The 21,122-nt window shown below is 34.8% G+C and overlaps 1 protein-coding gene across 1 annotated transcript in view; it reads left to right on the top strand.

Moving 5' to 3' along the window:
• The first annotated feature begins 1,986 nt into the window (after window positions 1-1,986).
• Window positions 1,987-21,122, top strand: part of ndufs4 (NADH:ubiquinone oxidoreductase subunit S4) — a 46,621-nt gene continuing 27,485 nt past the window's right edge. The window contains exons 1-2 of the mRNA XM_088629514.1: window positions 1,987-2,142; window positions 10,654-10,732. Coding sequence (XP_088485640.1) covers window positions 2,060-2,142; window positions 10,654-10,732 — 162 coding nt within the window. The 5' untranslated portion in view covers window positions 1,987-2,059. The remainder of the gene's footprint in view (window positions 2,143-10,653; window positions 10,733-21,122) is intronic.

The following is a 21,122-nucleotide window of genomic DNA, read 5'->3' as shown; positions in this document are numbered from 1 at the left end:
ATTTAGTGACTTTACTTGGTTCCATTTTGTCAGCTTTTTTATAGATGGGCACTCCATTAACACATTTCTAGTCAGTGGGCATTACTCCTTATAGAAACACAGCTGAAAGCATTTTGTTAATGTGCCATGAACAACATCTCTTGATACAGTATCTTTATTGTACCAGGTATAATTGTTAGCAGCAGTGGGGAGTAGTGGTTACAACTCTGCCTTCCTTACTAGAGGGTCATGAGTGGAAATCCCAAGTGAAACAGTACTGTTGTAGCTAAGTTCCTATGTGCCCTAGCAAGATTCCCATAATCCTGCGTGTAAAGAAATGCTTCCTGTTCACAGATTTAAATGCACTTCTGTGTAGTTTCCACTTGTGACATCTGGTTCGCCTTTCACTTTCAGTTCTAAAGAAGTTCATTGGGTTGACTTTGTCAATGCCTTTAAAGGTTTTCTGTCAGGTCCCCTCATAGTCTTCTCTGTTCAAAACTAAAAGGGTTTAGTTCCTTCAGCCTATCACTATAGGACATTCCCTTTGGCTCTGAAGTGTATTTTATTCTTCTCTCTGTACTGATTCCAGTAATATGCAGACCTAAATTGTACACAGTTTGTGCCCTTAGGAGGATGTCTTATACAGTTTTCCATATCATCCTTTTATTTAAAGAATATAATAGACTAAATGTAGAAAAAAAATACAAAATTCTAATTTTTTAATTTTATATCTTAGCATTCTATTTGCTTCTCTATATTTTCTAGAAAATGCAAATGATATGTTAACATAAATACCTTTTTCATAAGTTCATAAATACCTTTCTCTTCTAGTTCAGCATTTCCCTTTTTGTATTTATATTTTACATTTCCGTTTACTGCATGCAATACCCTGCAATTATCTATATTAAATGCCATTTGCAAAGATCCCCAGTGATCCAGTTTTAGCACTGCATCTACAGCATGTGCTATCAGGGTCACCTGCTTTGTAGGTACAACATCAGATTTCATGTTTATGCTGATGGAACCTAAATTTATGTTTGTACATAAGCACTGTCACATTTTAAATCCAAACTCTGATAAGACCTAAGTTATGTAGCTTGGTTTACCTTATCAATTTGGAAATGTATCATCCTTAGTTTGACTGTTGATGATCCCGCAATGAGTCCATGTACTCGGGTGAGAAGTGCTGGGAACGGAGACTTGCATTTGTAGCTCAGATTTGGAATTATGTGTAGATGTCTCATTTTAATTGATTTATATTTGTACTTTTACATCTGTACAGAACATTTATATCTGTACACATCTCTCTCAATCTGATGCAGAAAAGCTCATGCCTGCTTTTATCTTCCCCAGACATAATTATTATAATGAATAACATCTGTTATTTGTAATTTGTAACACGTTTGTAACAAGTTGCAGCATGTTGAGAGCTCAGTTTCTTTTAACTTAAACTAAATGATGTGGGTATATAACACCTGTTTTAGCTTCCTTGCACTGGCTCCCTATGCATTTCAGAATAAAATTCACAATTCTCCTGTCATATTTAAGGCCTTAAACAGTCTGGGTTCTGACAACATCAGTAATCTGTTAAGTCCTTGTACACCTGCATGTTGTATGTCATTTTCGGACTCTGGTTTTCTTTCACTCCTAACAACAACGCTATAATACTGGAACACTTTGTTTTCTGTTTGTTTTCTCCAGGGGTGTAGAATGATCTCCCAGTCTGTATTAGATCTTCCAAGACAGTCAGCATTTTAAAAACCGTTTTCAAAACTCATTCTATACTATATCAATTATCTCTAATTTAATGTTTTGTGCATATTTGTCTTTATTGATTTATTGTAATGAATGGCGATATATAAAGTAAAGATGATGAATATTATTATTGAATCTCAAATTTAAAATTTTAGGGTCAATTCTTAAAAACGAAAATATTATAATTGCTTACTTTCGTTGTACAGTATCTAAATAAACCTCTGCAGTTTTTGCGGTTCGCGATTTGTCACCGTTTTCTTCTGTATTGCTGGAGGACAAGTTTGGGCCTCTTCAGGCGCCGTAGGTTTGGCTGTGCGTTGAAGTTATGGCGTCTTCAATGTCACTCCTGGCTTTGAAACGGGTGTCTTTACTGAACGTAATAACAAAATCGTTATTGAACTCAACCAGGTAAAGATGTTTTATATGCATTTAGTGTGATAAGTAAAATATGTGTTAAATAATATAACTATAAGAAAGTTGCATGAGCGTTAACTGTTTTTGTACGTGTAACTAGAAACCATATTTTCTTTCACCTGGGCCTTTTCGTGCGTGCCAAAATGCAGTTTAAGATGTACTGTAGGTTAAGCTGTTTGATTTTGCATTGTCTTTTAGGTGTAGGTCTGTGTGTCAGATGAAGTGTCTAGAAAGCCATCAGTACTAATGCAAGTGTTACCGTGCTTTCTCTGACTGCATCTGCATTTGTGTGATTCTCTGCATTCGGAGAATAATGCTCTTTTGCTTACTGTGTCAGTGCTATAAATTACAATTAAAGGTTTGACTGTTCCCTGTAATTAAAAAGAGATATTTCGGTGAGGGCTTCATTTGTTAACCAAATCTATGTCATATGCGAACGTAAGCGAACCAGTATTTCTAGTATTTAAGTGTTGGGAATGACATAATATTTAATGTCTGAATTGTGAAGAAAACAGCACTTATTAATTTAAATCACTGAAAACTAAAGTCGATGACTCCTTGAATATCGAAGAATTTAGTCTTGGACCAAATACACAAAGATTGTAAGTCGTCCAGGGACACCCACAGAAAAAACTGGGTGCTTACTTTTAATGTTGGGGGGCGGACATGATTTTACTAGCTACCAGTGTTTATTGGCTGGATTCTGCAGAATCAACAGCTATCAATCGACAACCGTGTGCTGCGTGACTTATTTTCTATATCACTAAGCTACATACTGTATTTATATTTTCATTATTTCTGACCAGTAAAAAAGGTTTCTAAAATCTGTACTTTTGATTTAGTTGTTTTGCATGTGCAACATATAATATTCAAAGCATTTTTTTTCAGTAAGGCTTTAAAAAAATAAACACTTTAATCAGTAAAACTTACAATGAGCTAATACAATAAAGAGTACTGTGGTTCTATGCAGAATTTATTAAATGTAGTAAATCTACAAGGAAGCTTTTTTCTTTCTAAAAAGAGGTATAGGCCAATTTAGGTTCAGTGTATACACTCCACTCCCAAGTACATATTTTTGGGCTTTAGTAAAATGCTTCTATTGGCATTGCAACATAGTTGATTGGATTAAAAAAACATTTATTTCATTCTATTCAAACATTTTATTTCTGCAATGTATGATTAATTGGGAAAAAAATGTTGTTCTATTATACAGTATATTAACATTCCATAACAATACATTAGACACTGTATTTATTGCTTTGAATCAGGGTTGTTTTGGTTCTTATATTTTCCACTCCCTATTGTAGATATTCTGTTCTTTCAAAACTTCCCAAATAAAAGTCCGAGTACTAAAAACTGAAATTAATTTTCCGAATGAACATCCCAGACAGTATCATATTTTTTCCCCCTTAAAAAGAATCAGACTCGTTAAATGAAAACAAGTTTTCTAATCTATTATAATCTCTGTCTATAATTCTCATGTGGAACTGCATTGCTATCACAGACCACAGCAGCTTATCTCGGTGAGTGACAGACTGCCTAGACACAAAGAGTCTCTTGCCTATGCCAGGAACTTCCACAGAATGGGTAATGCGGTATTCAGACTTCTCATATGGTGGTAGAATCTGTAGGAGTTGTTAATTGTGCCAACCTCTATTCACACATTCAAAGTTCTTTTAAAGTAGGGATTTCATCCATTGCATGGTTATTTGGAGAGTATTTTGCAAAAACCTATTCTTATTTATAGCAAAAGGGTATTCTGTTTTTTGAAGCACAAATGCTGTCATGGAATAATGGAATATTGGATACCTGTGGTAGATATGTTTTGCAGAACCCTTACTTTTGCCTACATAATAAGAGTGGATGTAAATTAATGTGAATTTGTCTTATTTTTTCTATCTTGCCATTAAAAACAGAAACATTTCTCATTAAGAAAGTCAAAGTAAAGGTTAATTACCCTTAATAGCCTAATTTTATCTCTCATTTGCTTTGTTCCTTTGCCTTTTGGATATTCAGTCGAGTTTGAAGGAAGAAGCACATCATGTGTGTTTTTGTACTGTAGCAACTCTGTTCTCTGTGGAAGTTGTAGGCCAGATTGCCATATCACCCCCAATTCCAACTCACAAAATATAAATAAAAAAGTTGAAGTATTTGGAATGTGAACTTTTAGCTGTTACACCAGTGAAATATGAGTTGATTTTCTTTTGTGTGGCTGCTTGATAATGTATTTATAAAGTTACTATTAACTTCACCTTTGAAATAAATAAACATAAGACTAATTTACAAAATTGTTTAAATCTTATTGGTGAATGTCAGTTTGATTTGTAATTTCCTTAAACATGAATTAAACTAATTTCACTGCATTGTTTATTGTTTATTTTTACTGGTATTGTTTTCTACCAGTGCTGTTAAACCAGTATATAAGCGAAGAATTGTAAGCTTCATGGTTTCTGAAACACTTTCATTTAAGAGAACTGTACGGTTTGTTCAGAATTGGTAGAAAGCTTTTTGAAAATGTCCCTTACATATTCTTTATTTCCCAAGCATTGTGCACTAGTTCAATAAACATTGAAACAAAAATAATACACACTGTTGTGGTAACGAGTTAACCTCATCCACGTTTATTTGAATCTGTCTCAATGTTCCTTTATCTAGGGATTGGTGTTTGGCTAGGATTAGACTGTCCTGGATGTGTTGGAGAGCTGTTTGTGTGAGCAAATAACTTCCTGCTGTTCCTCAACTCTTTGGTCTGCACATGTGATAAGCTGTTTTTTAAGTTCTATTACTATTTAAAACAGTTTCAAATTGTAAAAAATTAAATGTAGTACATATTAGTTTCAAGTTGATTCAAATTCTAAAGATATTATTTGCATACACAAGATAGATACTCATTTAACATGCTGTACTTTAGCTTTATTAAGGCAAGTGAAAAAATGTAATCAATTTTCAGTAGAGTAAAGAAAATAGCTCTGATAGTTTTGTTTATGACTGTACGTATTACATGTATGTTGCATAGGAAAGACACTTCTCCAACAGCAGCATGGCTTGCCATCTGCTAGTGGTAAAGGATATTGGAACAATTAAAGCCTAAAACAGAAGAAAATGAGTTATGAGATACAATATTTACACTACATTTTCTGATTGGTACAGGAAAACGTTGCTGGTCTAAAATGACCATTTTACAAGTTTATTTTGTATTGCAAGTTTATTTTTGTATAATACTTCCTCAATATGGAATTGCCAGTTATTGCTGGGACTCTCACAGTGATGTGGGAGAAGAGAGGACTGTGCCCTTTTTCCTCTGAAACATAGCGTACACCTACTGAGCTGTCTGCTTCCTATTTACACTGTGAGCCCCAGCAAGCGTTACCTTTGATTTGCCTGTCAAATGCTACTTTCACGACTGCAAATTTGCTAAACCCTTTTGGAAACAGGCTCAAAAGCCTGAGATGGGCGGTCTTTTCCCTAGCCGTTCAACCACAAAAGCACGTTTTTAAAAGTACTTTCCAGCAACCAGATCAGTCGAAGTTAAGGATCTTGCCAGCTTTCACCATGGTGAGGGCTTCTTTCTTGAGGCCAAAATTGCAGTTTATTATTGGGCTATTATCATTAGTGGAAGTAGAAAGTCTCCCATGGGGTCAAAAGGGGATGTTTCAGGCCGAGTTTCATTGCTCTAGCTGTCAAACTTTTCTTGCTTACAAGATGGACTGTGTGCTGACATACTGGACCTCTGTGTTACATTTCTGGAAGACAAGAATTCTTGAGAACTTTTTATGGACTACATTTCGTATGGTGTTAAACAGGAAAAAAAACAGAATTAATTTATATACCAAGTTAGATGCAGGCGTTATTGGCTAGAAGTCTATCATGCCCCTATATGTTAGAAAATTAAACATTAAATTGAGGCTTATTTAAATGGCCTGCTATAATATACACAGCAAATTATTATTGGAAATATACAGTGATTTTTTCTAATTATTTTAAAATAATAAAACTAAAATTTAGACTTGTTGCCATTATGTGATGTTCTCCATCTCCCTGCAGAGATCTTCCTCAAAGCTGGAAATACTTTCACTGAGAATGATCCCATTGCTAGATGGTGGATTGGGCCTCATTTTTAATATCAGCCTCTGTGAACATAATCATCGGGTGCTCCTAGAAAGCTTTACTTTCTTTGACATTGATGACATTGGTGGATTGAGCAACCTCTGGACTTTATATCACAGACCATTATGAGTTTCCTTCACTGATACATGTGTGTTGCACAACAGTTATTATTAGCATGACAGATTGTGACTCATTTCAAAGACGTACTGTACATAATACAACACTCTGGATACCAGCTTGCCCTCTGGTTACAAAACATGGAAAATCCAACCTTTCATTGCTTCTGTATGAAGTTTACAGCTGTGTAATTTAGGTTAATGAGGAAATTATGTCTTTGAAAACTTTTTGGCTGTCCATTTTCACAAAAACATAGGACTAATATTTCTGTTTTTTGACACATTCTAGAGAACTCATCCCATTGCTGTTGTTTGAAAGGCCTTCTTCCCCTTGGTGCTGGATCATCTTCAGCTCAATCATTATTTCTAAAATATCTTGCCATCTTCACCTTGAACTGAATGGGGAGCCCAAAGCCTGCTATAGTTTTATCTATGGTAACCAGTGCTAGAATTCTGCATGCTTTTTTCACCCAGTTTGTGACGGAAACTGATGTGGTGTTTAAAGATCAGTCAGAAACGGTTGCAATAATAACCAAGTAAAATACAGGTCCTTCTTTAATTTCCACATCTTAGTGAACAAGGACTTATCTCCAAAATAACTTAGCATCTATATTTTCCCTTTTTGAACAATGGTGACCAGTTTTTGCTATTCCTTTTAGTTCATCATTTAATTTATCATAATAGAAATATGTGGATTGTCAGTCATTACTTTGTTTATTCGGCATATTTTAATTGGTAGGATCACTGGTATGACTAATGAAATTTTCAACTGATGGATTTTGTTTAAAGAATTTTTGTCATTGTTATGTTATATACTGCAACAGTTAATGAAAGGGTTTGCCATCACCAGTCATGTTTTTAGTCTGGATTTAAGGGCGACTTCATGCACCTATTCTCTATCTGCTGAAGCTGGATTAAAAACAGAGCAGAGGATTCCAGCAGGAATAGAAAACCATGGAATGTCTTCTACTTGGAATCTACACAGGTCATCGTGTCCTTAATGGCATCTATAAATCCTTGCAATTCATTGCATTTTGTACACTTCTTGCCTGAATGATCTAAAATAGCTGGTGGATTTTGTAAATGTTTTGCTTACTGTGAAACTTGCCTTGTCATGTGACTCCATTATTTAAATCTGGCAGTTAAATGATGTATTTAATAAGGTTGTATTAATGTTGTCTACTGCCTGTTATATAGAACCACTGTTAGCTGCTGTATTCTTATGTAGAAGTCCCTACATCTTGGTCATAGTAGTGTATATTGTGTTCATGGGACTCCTGTGATAATGCAGGGACATCTTAACTGTGTATTTTATAGTGTGAAAAGCTCCTATCCGAGGTCAGATTAAGCTTTGCTTTTTTTGCTTTTTTTTGGTTTACAGTTTGAAGATAATTGTCCTGAAGACAAATGATCACAGAGGACATATGCAGAAAAACTACTTGCTATTTTTTTTTCTTGCTGTTAACACTTGAAAGGAGTTGTTTGTGGACTAGTTTTTTTGTGAAATTTTTCAAACGATTTTTTAAAATTCACTATAGATTAGGAGATACAAAAACACCCATGATAAGTAGTTCACCTACTGCTGTTCTGTGTTCAAGTCCATTATTTCTGATTTTTCAGACAGAATTCCCCTTTAGAAGATGAAATCCAAATTCTATTAAAGCGTAGATTTGTAAATTTTTGAAACTGTGAAGGACAAAGATTTTTAAATCAGTTATTTGATGTTTGAGTCCTTCAAATCTTCATCTGCAAGCTCACAAATGCTTGATTTAAAAATGGAGCCTATATCCTTCAGAAATCGTAGTTCTTTCATTATGAATCCTTTTCTGTATGTTGTCTGTTTAAAAATATAGTATATCTTCTAGTTCATTTTTAGATACTTGAAATCACTCTAAATTAGATGCCTTTCAGGCTTGATTATCTTTATTTAATCATTTGCAAGTTTATATCAGCCTTACATCCAAATCTTGGGGTAAGCAAACTAGTGTAATGGATCATTCAGATGCTGGCATCATCCCACATACTTGCGGGATATTAGGCCGTGAAGGGGATCCTCCTGCTTTTTTCTGTTGTTTTTGCTCTAACAGTTGTAATGGAGTTCTTTTTATTTGTTACCACATTATCCCTAACGTTTCCAAGAGCCGCGCTGCATTTTCTTTCTGAACTTAAAATCCACTTTGCTTTGTGAGGTTCCACAAATTGCATCTTTATAAAAAGAATACCTTAACTAATTCATTTGCAATGAAATGTCATCATAAATGTTTATACAATAAGCTGCTAAAATGCTTGACTTCAATTCCATGCTGCAGTTCCCTCTTTGCTGTCAAAATGCTAAAAGAACTTGTGTTTCCAAAGTATTTGTGAGTGTTAATTTAGGGCCTGTTATAAGGAAGTTTTTTGAGTGCTGAGCAGATAAGACCTGTCAATGGGAGGAAAGTTTCTCAGAAGATCAGATTAGAATCAAAGCAAAATGTGTCACTGTGTAGGTATGATTTACTAGTTCAGGTTTATCCTAAAAGCTTCTGGTTTTTCATTGTTGGGAAAGCTCTTCATTAAGTGTTTTTGACAAGACCATGATTCAAAGCAGAACATTTCCACATTTTATGGCATAATCTGAGCTTCCGTTATGGATAACGGAACAATTGATATAAGGTATTGCCTTATTTGCACCTCTGTTGGCATCTAGCGAAATGTTGGCTTTATTTTTCTTTAAAAAACAGAACAAGACATAGAACGTAGAAAAATACAGAACATACATACAGAGCTCACGACAAAAAGAGGGAAGGGGGGCTAATCAGACAGATTTGGATCAAAGAAAATATATGTCCAAATGGTTTTGAGTGGATTGTTCATAAATCAATTTACAAGGTTACAAATATCTCATTTTCTTTTTATCTACACATTTTGGGAAGCTTTTATGGATATGCATTTGCTCTGGATTAAACTATGTGGTCCAATGGTACAACAGCACCGATCCAAAAATAAGAGCTTTAAAATTAAATTACGGGTCCAAATAGATTTTAAACATATACAGTAAGTTTTTTCTTCTTTAGTGATATGGCTTCAAGAGATTATTTAGTTCATCATGGAGATAACTCGCATAACCTGAAGAGTTCAGCGCTTTGAGATTTTTAATTTCTTGAGACAAAAATTAACTTGCGGCCAACTGCCCCCCACAATTTTATTAGACAGTCTGTTTTTATAATCTTAATGTATGCCACTTTTGTTTAACTAAATTAGTGTCTCTCCTTCTTTGATTTCTGTTGGTTCCATCTCAATTTCTTAAACCTGAACATTTCATTAAAGATTATTCTTTTCATCCTGTTAAATATTTCTCAACACAAAAAGATCATTTCAGAGTTCTGTATGAGGTTAGAAAGCATTTCAGTAGCTTTAAAATGGCCCATTATTAGACCTCATTGTAGTACAAAAGTTTTCTTTTCATCTGGTTTTCATTTGGAGTCTTATGCTTAATGATGGGTTAAGTATGAAAGCCCCCATTCTGTAAGCAGGTGATATCTGAGTTTCCTCTAGCCTCTGCTAAATTGAGGATGTGGTTATCAAAAACTTTAACTGCTGTGTGCTTGATAAAAATAAATACATATTTTATATTAGTAATGGTTTTATAAACCGCAAAATATATTAGTGTCATTGATAGTACGGTTGTATTCCATCTTGTTGATTGTTGATGTGTTTTTTTCTAACCTTGGTTACATTTTAGTTACTTTAACTTACTGAATGTTTGCTAATTAGAACACAGAGCCTTTATGGGACTAAAAGAATCACTCAAAACTTTCCCTAAAAAATGCAAAATATTAAAATATTAAAAATTCACATTACAGCTGTTCGTTAAGAAACATTTCCCTCAGCTGGATGTATCCCATGCTCAGATTCCACCGCCCTGGACTGGCCAAGGCCTTTAATGACACTTTGCGGAGAAAAGGTCCAAAGAAAGTTTCTTTGGCTTGAGCGCTTTATTTTCTGTTTGTGACAATCCAGCTACTGTACATTTGCACAGAGCAGCACAGTCCTTGCCACTGGCACTTTCTCTGTGACAATAGGCCTGTGGGCTGACATAAAGTGCAGTCTGTTGTTAACTGGTCAAATGGGAGCCTGCCAGAAACTCAGCAGACAGAACTAATGGGGGAGAAAAAAGGATTTCCATGCCTTCCACCCTCCTTCCAATTTTTTTTTCTCCTTTAAGAAGGTTATTATTAAAGTAACGGATTTATGTAAGTTTCGGTTTCTCTGGTATTTAATGGGTTGTAACTTTGTTTTGCAGGTCAGCAAGCACGTCAGGATGGAGGCTGGCACAGAACCCAGCACAGGATACGCAACTCATCACAGTTGATGAGAAACTGGTAAGATCCTTTATGCATCACCCACCAAATCTATTGTGCCTGAAGCACAGAATGCAGTTGCATGAAGCAATTATTGTATGCTGAAATGTTCAACCAGCATCAACTGAACCACACAGTTAATAGAATCTATACGTTTGGTTAACGTGGAAGTTCTAAAGAGCTGGGCACAAGCAAAGTTTAAAAAGAGGAGGGACAGTTTTTATCTGTTTATACTCAAATGTACTACTAGAGGAGGATGATGGAGTAATTGGTGTTGAAAAACATAGTTTGTGTCAGTTGATCACAGTTGTAACCTCTCTTTACTAGCAGTCAGTTTCTAATCTCTATTTACAGTTATCTGTAAGTTAACCTTCAGAACTTCTTATCTGTTTGGGGGTCACTGTGAGAGCATTTTGAATAGTAGGTTCCAGAGGGGCTTCAGATGGAGAGAAAGAGAAAACATTCTTAATTTATCACTTTAAAAAAGATAGTATGTCATGTGGTGTTTGACACATTTATATTGTATTATACACTTTGATTTTTCAGCAGGTGCCATAGTAAAGTATATACAGATAAATTTAACAACCCACTTTTAAAAGGTTGTTGTGCTACAATAATAGGTCTTTATTAGGTTTACTAAAGTTTAGTAAAGTTTATTGAGCTTCATTAAACATGTTCCTATATATAACATTTAAAGATAATATTCTAGTCCTTTGTATTTGTTGTTTTACAAAAATAATATTCTAGTCTAGTTCCTTTAGACTTGTCAATTTGTGAATACAACAGAATTTTCCTATTTTGCTTTGAATATGTTTTATCTAGCAGAAATAAAACCAGAAGTGGATGTTTTAGTTTTGGAAAGGCAGATTTCTTTCAAATTGAAAGTTTTGTACAGTAAACCTGTACAGTTTACCTGTATAAGTTTGTAAGAATTAGGTCCTGAAACCTTTCAACATCAAGCGCATTAACATTTGTCAGAACACCATTTCCTTGAGGTGTTTAAAACAGTGTGGAGCACATTACATGCTATTGGGAGTCAGGCTGTTCCATCTGCACTTTTGAACCTGAACAGAGTACTCCTTAAATCTTATTTCTTGAGATTGAGAAGAATATACAGAGAAGAGTATAAGGATTTTTCTATATAGTGCGCATCTTGAAATACCTGATTATAAAATCTTTTAAGCGTATGTGGACAGATATATAGAGTGAAAAAGTGACATACATAAACCGTACATTATGCTACACAAGATATACAAATGCAGCACTACAAAACTAGCATAACTGAGATTTCTTAAATTTGTGTAAAGTAACTTTGACTGTAGCTGTACTGCATCACCCTGTACTGTATTGTGTAATGTAGAAGTTCCAACTGTGGGACTTTGGCATTTATTAAATATTTACAGAATTCTTTGTGATCACCCTTGCAGTGAACTTCATTGCCAAAAGTTAATTATCGGTGTAAGTATATATGTGTGGAGTACTTTTGGTTTTACCATGCACAGAGTACTGTCTCTGCGAAAAGAAATTAAGACTGTTTGCCTGTCACACACAGGCTGTATTCCTGGCCAAAAAACGAAATCTAATATTTTAGAAGAGAACTGAAGCAAAGCATAGTTTGAAAATGTATAGTTATGTTGAATGATCCCATTCTTTGTAACCCTTAATTTATGTTAGGAAAAATGTCAAGCAATGTGAAAATGAATTTTGCTTCATACAACATTCCTCCAATTAGAATTTCAATATATAAACTTTATTTGTTCCCATGAGTGGTCAAATATAAAAGTTGATCATTAAGATGCCATGAAAGTGTCCTTCTTGTGTGCATGTTATCAGCACATCTTTATCGCACTGTTGAAATGTGTTGTCAAGCCATTGTGTTTAGATCGACGGTCTGTCATGTGACATTCACAATTCCAGTGGTGTGAGAACCACTCAATTTCTTACTGCTCAGAATAATCCTGTTGTTTTACAACAGATTTTGTCAAAGGAGGTTTTTGTCCTGATGGGTTAGTAGTATAATAAAAATAAAGAACAAAATCTAACGCATTTCAAAGGCCTCTGCAATAAGCCCTCGGAAAAACCTGAAATCTAAGCAAAAGAACTAGACAGAAACAAGGGAAATGTATTGCACAGCCTAGTTGCATAGCAGGTAAAATACTCTGTGATTCCACAGATACTCTGTGAAATCTAGTCCTTGATAAAATGTATCAGGAGGTCAGAAATACCTCAAAAAGTCAACAACAACTTAACATGTATAAAAATGTCAGGAAACTAGTGTAAGGTTTTTAAGGTTTTCTGATGACAATATGTTCATCAGAAAGAGTCCTATTCAGAATCCCGGCTTCTGAATTTTGAATATACTGGTGATTTTGGAAGATGTTCTTTGAGGCCTGGCGCAAAGGGCATTGCAGTAGTTAAATCTGGATGAAACAAAATAATTTATTAGTTTCTCTGCAGTTGGAAAAAGCATGACCCCAAGATGAAAGTAAAATACCATAACAGTATGCTGTGTATTTGGCTCAAAAGTTAGTTTATGTTATAAAAATAATTTTTGCACAAAACTCAGTTTGGGTACCATCAATAACCATGTTTAGACAATCTGATTTTCATAGTTTATGTGGAGAACCTAGTAACATGACCACAGTCTTCTCACTCATCAATTGCAGATTTTGCTGCCTATGTATTTTAACATTAGCTATGCAATTTGTAAGAAACTCCCATGTCAGCTTTGCCTTGTAAGTATATCTGAGTTTGGTATTCACAAAGGTGGAAATTAATACTGTGACTTCAAACATGATAGGAGATAATTCCATGAATATTCCCATCTTTTCGAAGATTTCCACAGCCTTTCCATTACCCACATCTCTGTTCTGAAAATACTAATAATCAGATGTAGTTGGACGAGAAACAGACTGGTCTCAGTGCTCCAATCTTTGGAACCAGAATCAGATGCTGTTGTGAGCTCTAATCTCCCTGCACTATGAAGTAAAAGAGAAAAAGAAGAAAGAAGCCATGAGATGTCATAAAGATGGTGATAAATATGGTGTTATGTTCAATCCCTGCTTAAAGAAAACATGTACACATACATCTGTGTCAATAAAGGAAAATTATATATGTAATTGATCTTTTAAATAATTTTTTTGTACAACGTTTCTTTCATGTAGATTTGTTTGGTTTGTTGTGTTTGAAATGAGTGAGGATATTGCAGTTTCTCTTTCTGAGCTGTAGGTAGAGTGGATATGGTAAACGGGGAATCCTGTTTTCATTCATGCTGCCCGATAAGGAAGATCAATTACTGGCTTCAAAAACATAAGTAAATACTGATGTGTACATTGTGTACTACCGGTCCCTAAATAGAATGTTTTCCTGGCAGTCTTTTTTGTGGAAGAAGCTCAAAATAACAGTGTCAGATTAATGAGCAAGTTGTTGTACATGAAATGACATGAAAACATTCTTCATTTTACAAGCCAGTACTTTTTTTTAAAAGCATCAGGTATCCAATTGATTAATAAAACCATTAGTGTTTCCTATTCCAATCCTTCTGCAACATTTGTTGAGATTGTTTTAGAAAAAGCATCTAAATATGTGGATCTAGGGCATGTACAGTGCTGTTACAGAACTGATTAGTCCATGTGTGAATGTGTTTACCATAACATTTTTGTACCAGTTTTCAGCAGTAGATGCCTAGAAGATTTTGGAAAATACTATAGATTTCACTTGTTTGATTGTACCATTGATGTGAACGATGGAAGTTGTATAAAAACAGCCAAATCTTCATAAAGATCCCTTTTTTAACTTCCATCAATAGATTAGTATCTTCTCTGCTTTTTCTCTTAGTTTTAGTCATTGTGTTACATTTGGTCCATTAATCATTTGATTCAAAGGCTGTTAACCAAACGTATGTTTATTTGTTTTGTATTGTGTGGTGTGTACTGTATATCTATTTTAAAAAAGTTTCCAACATTATTATCTGGTATACCAGTCATATGGCAGGTGTTCAATTGATACCAGCAGAAAATAGTTTGGTTTCATAATATTTAATGTCGGAAAAAATAAGTTAGCTGGTTTGCTGGCTTTAATATGCAGTGGGGTTCCTTTTCAATAAGGTAAATTATAATCAATGGATTGAAAAAGTAAATCTATGGGAAAAGCTTTTGAACCCATATTTGTAGTCCCTTCTTACTTGATAGTGAACTCTTCAATATTATTTATCATATTGCATCATGCATGTTATTTTTCATTATTTCCTAACTATGTTTTTTTAATGTGGTCAGAATTGTATGTACCACTAATGTACAGGTTTACTGGAAGGTACTACAAAATGATACCTACACTGCCTTACAGATTCACATCCCTGAAGAGGATCAACATATTACATTAGAGAAAGACTTACAGATGTGTCCTTTTGGAAAAACTTCAATAATATGTCACATTGTAATCTTAACATCGCAGAGTAAAAACTTATTTGTAATAATTTTAAGATCCAGAAAACATGAAGGCCACATTTATAAACTTTTATAAATTTTATTTTGTAAATCCTTCATTTCTTGGCACTTCTGAGGCATCTTCCAGGCAGATCTGCAGTAGATCCTTTAGACTCTTGGTTTCCATTTGTGAAATACCTTCTCGAGTTCAAACCACAGTTGTTCGATTGTATACATGTCTGGACATTGTGTCTCGATGGTGAGTTGAGAACTTGTCCATTTTCCCTCCTGCCATATTTCACAGAGGGCATGACTTCTTTTTCAGTGTCAGTTCCACCTCTTCACACCAAGCATAACTTTTTTTTATCTGCTCTTCTGGGGTTCACCCTTGAGAAGAGGCTTTTTCTGTCACCTGTCCCTGAATTACATCTTTATCCAGGCTACATTCAATAGTAATTTCCGATACTTTGTATCCTTATGATGTCAGTGTGTACTGGAGGTCTCCAGCTTTTGCTTTTGGATTGACGGTTGCCTCCCAAACCACTTGTCTCACTACCTGTGGTAGTAAGATATATTTGCTTCCTCAACTTGACAGGGTTACCATTGTACCACGAAGCTTAAATTTCCCAATAATGCACACTACAGTGAAAAGCTTTTTGTGGATTCTATGCCAACAGTTCTTGAAGGGCACTCTGACCTTAACAACTATGGTGCATGTTACCACTGAATGGGAAGCCTTAGGATGCCTGTATACAGTTCTTTACACGTATACAGCCTGTATACAGTTCAGTGCTTCCATTCCACTACTTGGAATAAACCTTTTGTTTTTTTTTTTATAATTCAGTTTTTTTTTTATTGCTGAAATAACTGCTTTGTGCAATGCTATTACAATGGTACAATGGACTTGCTTTAAGCACCATGCGTTAATCAATCCTTAACTCATTTAGTTATGTTTCTTGTTCCTATTTTATCAGGTGTATGAATATATCTGGAAAGCAGTGTATGTAATACTTATTATGGGAGAAAAAAAATGAATTTAAGGTTTTGCTGTTTGCTGGTGAATATACAGTGCTACCGCACAAAATGAGATCTGGGTAGATAAATCCATAATTAAAATGTTATTTCCAATAAATGACAATGTTCTGTATGGTATCAGCCCAAGGACATGTCTGTCCTTGTGTGTTTAGCTGTAAATATAGGGTGGTAAAGGTTTTGCTTTGGTTTGGGCTATGCTTTTCACCCCTTTGTCGTGTTGCCATTGCTGTAAAGAGTAAAACAATGCAATTCAGGTTTTTCCATGTACAATTTTTTTTTTTAATTGTATGGACTTCTGTGAGTGTATAAAATAGATATAAGCACATTGATTTGATATTGCGGTGGAGGGTTTAGACTTACAATTTAAAAAATCTCCTGCAACGAGACATGGAGAAAAGTGCTATCAAGGCTGTAGTGCATTTGTCAGGTATGGAGTGATGTTCGTATGGTCATACAAACAGAGGAACTATTGATAAAGACAGAAATATTTCGGTTATCACAGGAATATGGAACATGCCTCTTCAATTAAGACCCTTAGATATACAGAAGTAAAGAAAGGGGTGCAGGTGGAAATACTTTCTGAACAACTTATGTCATTGGTACAGAACGTTGCTTTACTCCAACGTTCTACATTTGGTTTGATAATGATTAATTGATTTCCTTGACCAAGAATTTCGTCACTAAAGCTGGTTAGACATTTCTTGTGCTTATATATATTGTTAAACAAAATGTAAATCCAGTTATATATTTTTTTCCATAGAAAAGCTTTCTGAAGTACTTATACATCTAGAAGGAAAATAATTGAATTGTTGAAGAATATCATTCTAACTGCTTTTTATGTACCAAGAGTAATAAAATCAGTTTGTGGTATATCAAATTATAGCAATTAAAGACCTGCGTGATTGCAGCTCAGTCCCCAGTTCCCCTTCTGGTGCCTGCTCCAGCTTGCTTTTGTTAGTAATTACTGTTTGATTAAGCATGCTGTGCTGTTAGAAAGCCTAGTTCATTGGCCAGTGATACAGAGCTTTACACGGAATGTCTGCGGGCAGTTAGTTATCCAGTTAGGCAGAAAGGAGGAGCCTTTTGGAGCTGAACGGATGGTCCAAATAAAGAAAACATAAGAACCTTAACTGCTTGTGAAGCCTTTTTATAGAGCTTGTCAAAAAGCACTTAGATTTTAACGAGTTTGAAGGGAAAGAAAGGGGGGTTGCAGACGATGGGTGTGGGGGGGGGGGGGGGCGACGTATTGAACAGGTATATGAGTATTCAGGGCACGTCTCTTTAAATGCCAGCTTGCTGATTTGGCATGCAGCGACTGTCCAGTCTGTTTAGTACTGTTTCATCTCATTATCAGCACAATACTTGTCATTGCCAAGGCAAATAATCTGATTTTGCCAGCCGCCAAACTAAAATCTTATTAAAAAAAACATCTTGTAGATTCTGGGTCAGGCCTCCAAGAATTTATCTCTTGCACATAACAACATTTTAATAATAATTCATAATGATGAATCTAGATGTTATTTCAAATACTGTACTTTTTACTACAGGGCAAATATCCTATAGTGCCAGCATTTACAGTACATTGCCACTCATGTCTAAGTAAAGTTTATTTCGCACCCTTGCACCAAACCCAGAGAGTTTTTGTTAGTGGAGATGGGTGGTATCCATGCAAATAAAGCAAAGGCTTGAATTTGTCCAGGGCATTTTAGAAAGAGAAGTTAATAAGGTTTCCCAAAGTGCGAATTCTCCTGTTGAGGCTGCAGGGAGGCAGAGGAGGAGTAGCTGTGAATTGGTTTGTATTAACCCTCCCTTCTTCCCCCTTTACACACACATCTCAAGTGTCTGTTTTGTCTGGGCTTCTCTCATAGGCATTCTTGTGCAAAAATTTCAAGGCTTCAGTCTGGAGCACTGGGTCAGAGGATATGCCTCTTTGAAGGCGTAGACAAGAGGCTTTATGTATTATCCACTAAATAGTATTTCATTTACTTAACACTCAAGAGAAACTAACCTTTAAAGAACCCTTCAGTACTAGCCGCTTTGTACCAAGTGAGGAAGGGGGTATGCATTCACTGTAGACCACAGAATGTTTGCTCTGTGAAGCAGATTTATCCCAGATTTTAACTTTTTCCTCTTAAAGATGTCTTTTACATGCATATACCTGTTGGGTTTCACTGTGCCCACGCTCAGAACGTCGTGTTTGTACAATACTGTTTAGCTCCCTTAGCAACAATAAAGTGCTAATAAAGTGTTATTATATTTCAGCATTGGCTGGCATCTAAAAAGTTTTTTGAAGAATGTAAATTGCACTTCATTATACAACAGGGTTTATGTGTACTGTATCATATATACAGCACACCAAGCTTATAGTTGTACTTTAGCTATTTTTTAAACATAGTTTTAAAAGTGTTAGTGTTAAAGTAATCAATACCAGTGTCTAATGGAACACAACAGGTTCAAAAGTTCCTCAATTCTGACATGGTTATTTATAGTGGGAGCAATATACTAATTTTGTCATATGAATGCTGATGACCTAATAACATAAAAGTTATGTATAGCCATTCTCACAAGTGTTATAAAATTAGTACCGTACAACTTCCCATGGAGCATGCTATTAATATGACAGAAGTTTAATGATTTTTAAAAGGTCTGGTGAAAAAGTTCATTATTGTTTCACCAGTGTTGGGAAAGGGAAGCGTTTTGTCATTGGTGATACTCCGAATTGCACAATCCCAGGCACTGAAAAGTTTTGCTAAGAAAGATGTCCACCCATTTAGGATTTAGTACCGAGGGCAATGAAAAAACATGTGCACTGTAATTCAGTGTCTTCGTAAATGCAGTCTTATAACAATTATTTATATTGAATACTTTTCAACCCAAGAGCTACCAAAGTACTTTACATATAGAAGGGCATTGACGTCAGATACCTAGGTAACGGGTGACATGTGAAGACTATTATATGCATGCATGAATTTTGGCGTAACTTTAGTTAGGTTATATTATACCTGCCTAAAGTGGAATGTAGCCAGGACACGAGGTTAACACTCCTGCTACTTAGAAAAGATCTTTACTAAATACTCAGGACCCTAGTTTATTCTATCCTAATGATCGCACCTCCTACCATACCTTGTCTTCTGTCACTGATGTCCCCTAGGGCGTTGCTGTGCCACTTACTGGTCCACTAAAAGTTTTTCCTTAGAATTCTCCAATCCCAGTTTTTACCAAATCCAGCCTAGTTTACATTCTGAGGTATGCTGATATCATTAGGTGCTAACATTACTGTCATGTTTATTAACATTGAATAAGAAAAAGCAGATAATTTGTGTTGAAGTTGAACAAAATTTGATCTGGTTTTCAGAAAATGTATCAGTTTTGATATGAAGATTTCTCATAGTTCAGTCTGTGTAGACAACATTATTAAGTTATGAGTAGCATTATTTATGAAGTTCATTTTTAAAAATTGTGTTCACACCGGTCTCTTCTGTTAAATCTGCCATACCATTTAAGATGAATGTGTTAATTTAATTGAAATGGTCACATGCATACTGAATAGTTATAGTTAACTATATTACTCTTAAGTTACCAAATCTTATTTGTGATGATGGATGCCTTTTTGTGGGACTTGCTAAACTAGTACTCCTGCATGAATTACGTAATTCCTGTAAACAAGTCTGAAAGTTTCTAAACTTTCTAAATATTTTCTTTCTTTGTGACTTTTGCAATGTAACATATCACACCTGGCATATATTACCATGTGTTGCTTTTCTTTAGAATGAACTTTTCCATTTATAGAATGGAGAGTAACACAAATTACACCCACTGAAAAAGGAAACAAAAAAGTATGTTTACAGAATTATCTTGAGATACTGTAGCCCTAAAAGATAATTCTCCACAAAAGATTGTAGAAAATAGATGCTTCTTTTAATGTTATATAAAGATGCCATTTAAGATTTAATTATTAAATCACTACTTTTCTTGTTAATAGAAAACAATTTGATACTGTCTTGATAAATATAACATGAGAATTGCCTTTAATGAAGTCCTTTATTATCTGTGTTATTCTAACGGAAATGCCCTAAATGGAAATGCCCTATCTAAACTAAAAGCAGTGTTATTGCGGTCTTTCCTTAAATAGTCATACATTTTACTGGAATGAATAATTTAGAATGATTTAGCTCATAGATACCAACATGATCCAGTAGTGTGCAATGTATTTTAGCAGATACTGTACTATGTTTTCTGTTATGTGCAACAGTATCCAGAACAGCCATATTATCTTTATTTTATTCATTGTTACTGAAGCTATTCAACTGGTACTAATTAGTATAGCTGTCTCAATTCAAATAAGCTAAAAGGACAAGGTACGTGTTGAATGAAATTGTGAAGCTGTTGCAGTCAAAGTTAGACATTAGATTATTTGAGATGGATAAGTAGGATTCTTGCTTCAATGGAAGTTGAGCTTTAACATAGTCAGGTATTGTGCTCCACAACTGGCATTCACACATAGCTGTACTGAAACAGAGTAAAACGTGCTGTTCACGTTTGGTGGCTCTGTGAAGTTTTTGTTTTCAGCACCACAGCTTTCTGTATGATCTGCTATCCAAGAGTCACAATATCCTGAAAGCAATTTCTTTATGCAACTTTCTAAACAAACCTTCCACTACATATAAACAAGTAAAGTATATCAATTGGCACCTAAAAGCAAAATGTGAGACTGTGAGATGAAAGATTTTGACTGTCTGGTTTTGAGTGAAGGAGATTTATTGTATTGATAATTATATAATTATTATAGAAGGAGAGATTGAGAAGTGAATTGACAATGTTAAATATTTGCTAGTAATTAAAAAGTATGAATTTTTGTCGTAAACTGCTCAAAAATATACTATTTATAATTTATTCTTCGGTGAACTTCACGGCATAAATTCTGACAGATTGTGTCTTTTAGTGTCTTTGGC

Source organism: Lepisosteus platostomus, chromosome 4 (genome assembly GCF_059453375.1).
Source record: "Lepisosteus platostomus isolate fLepPlt1 chromosome 4, fLepPlt1.hap1, whole genome shotgun sequence".
Taxonomy (NCBI): Eukaryota; Metazoa; Chordata; class Actinopteri; order Semionotiformes; family Lepisosteidae; genus Lepisosteus; species Lepisosteus platostomus.
This window is presented reverse-complemented; position numbering and strand designations above follow the sequence as displayed.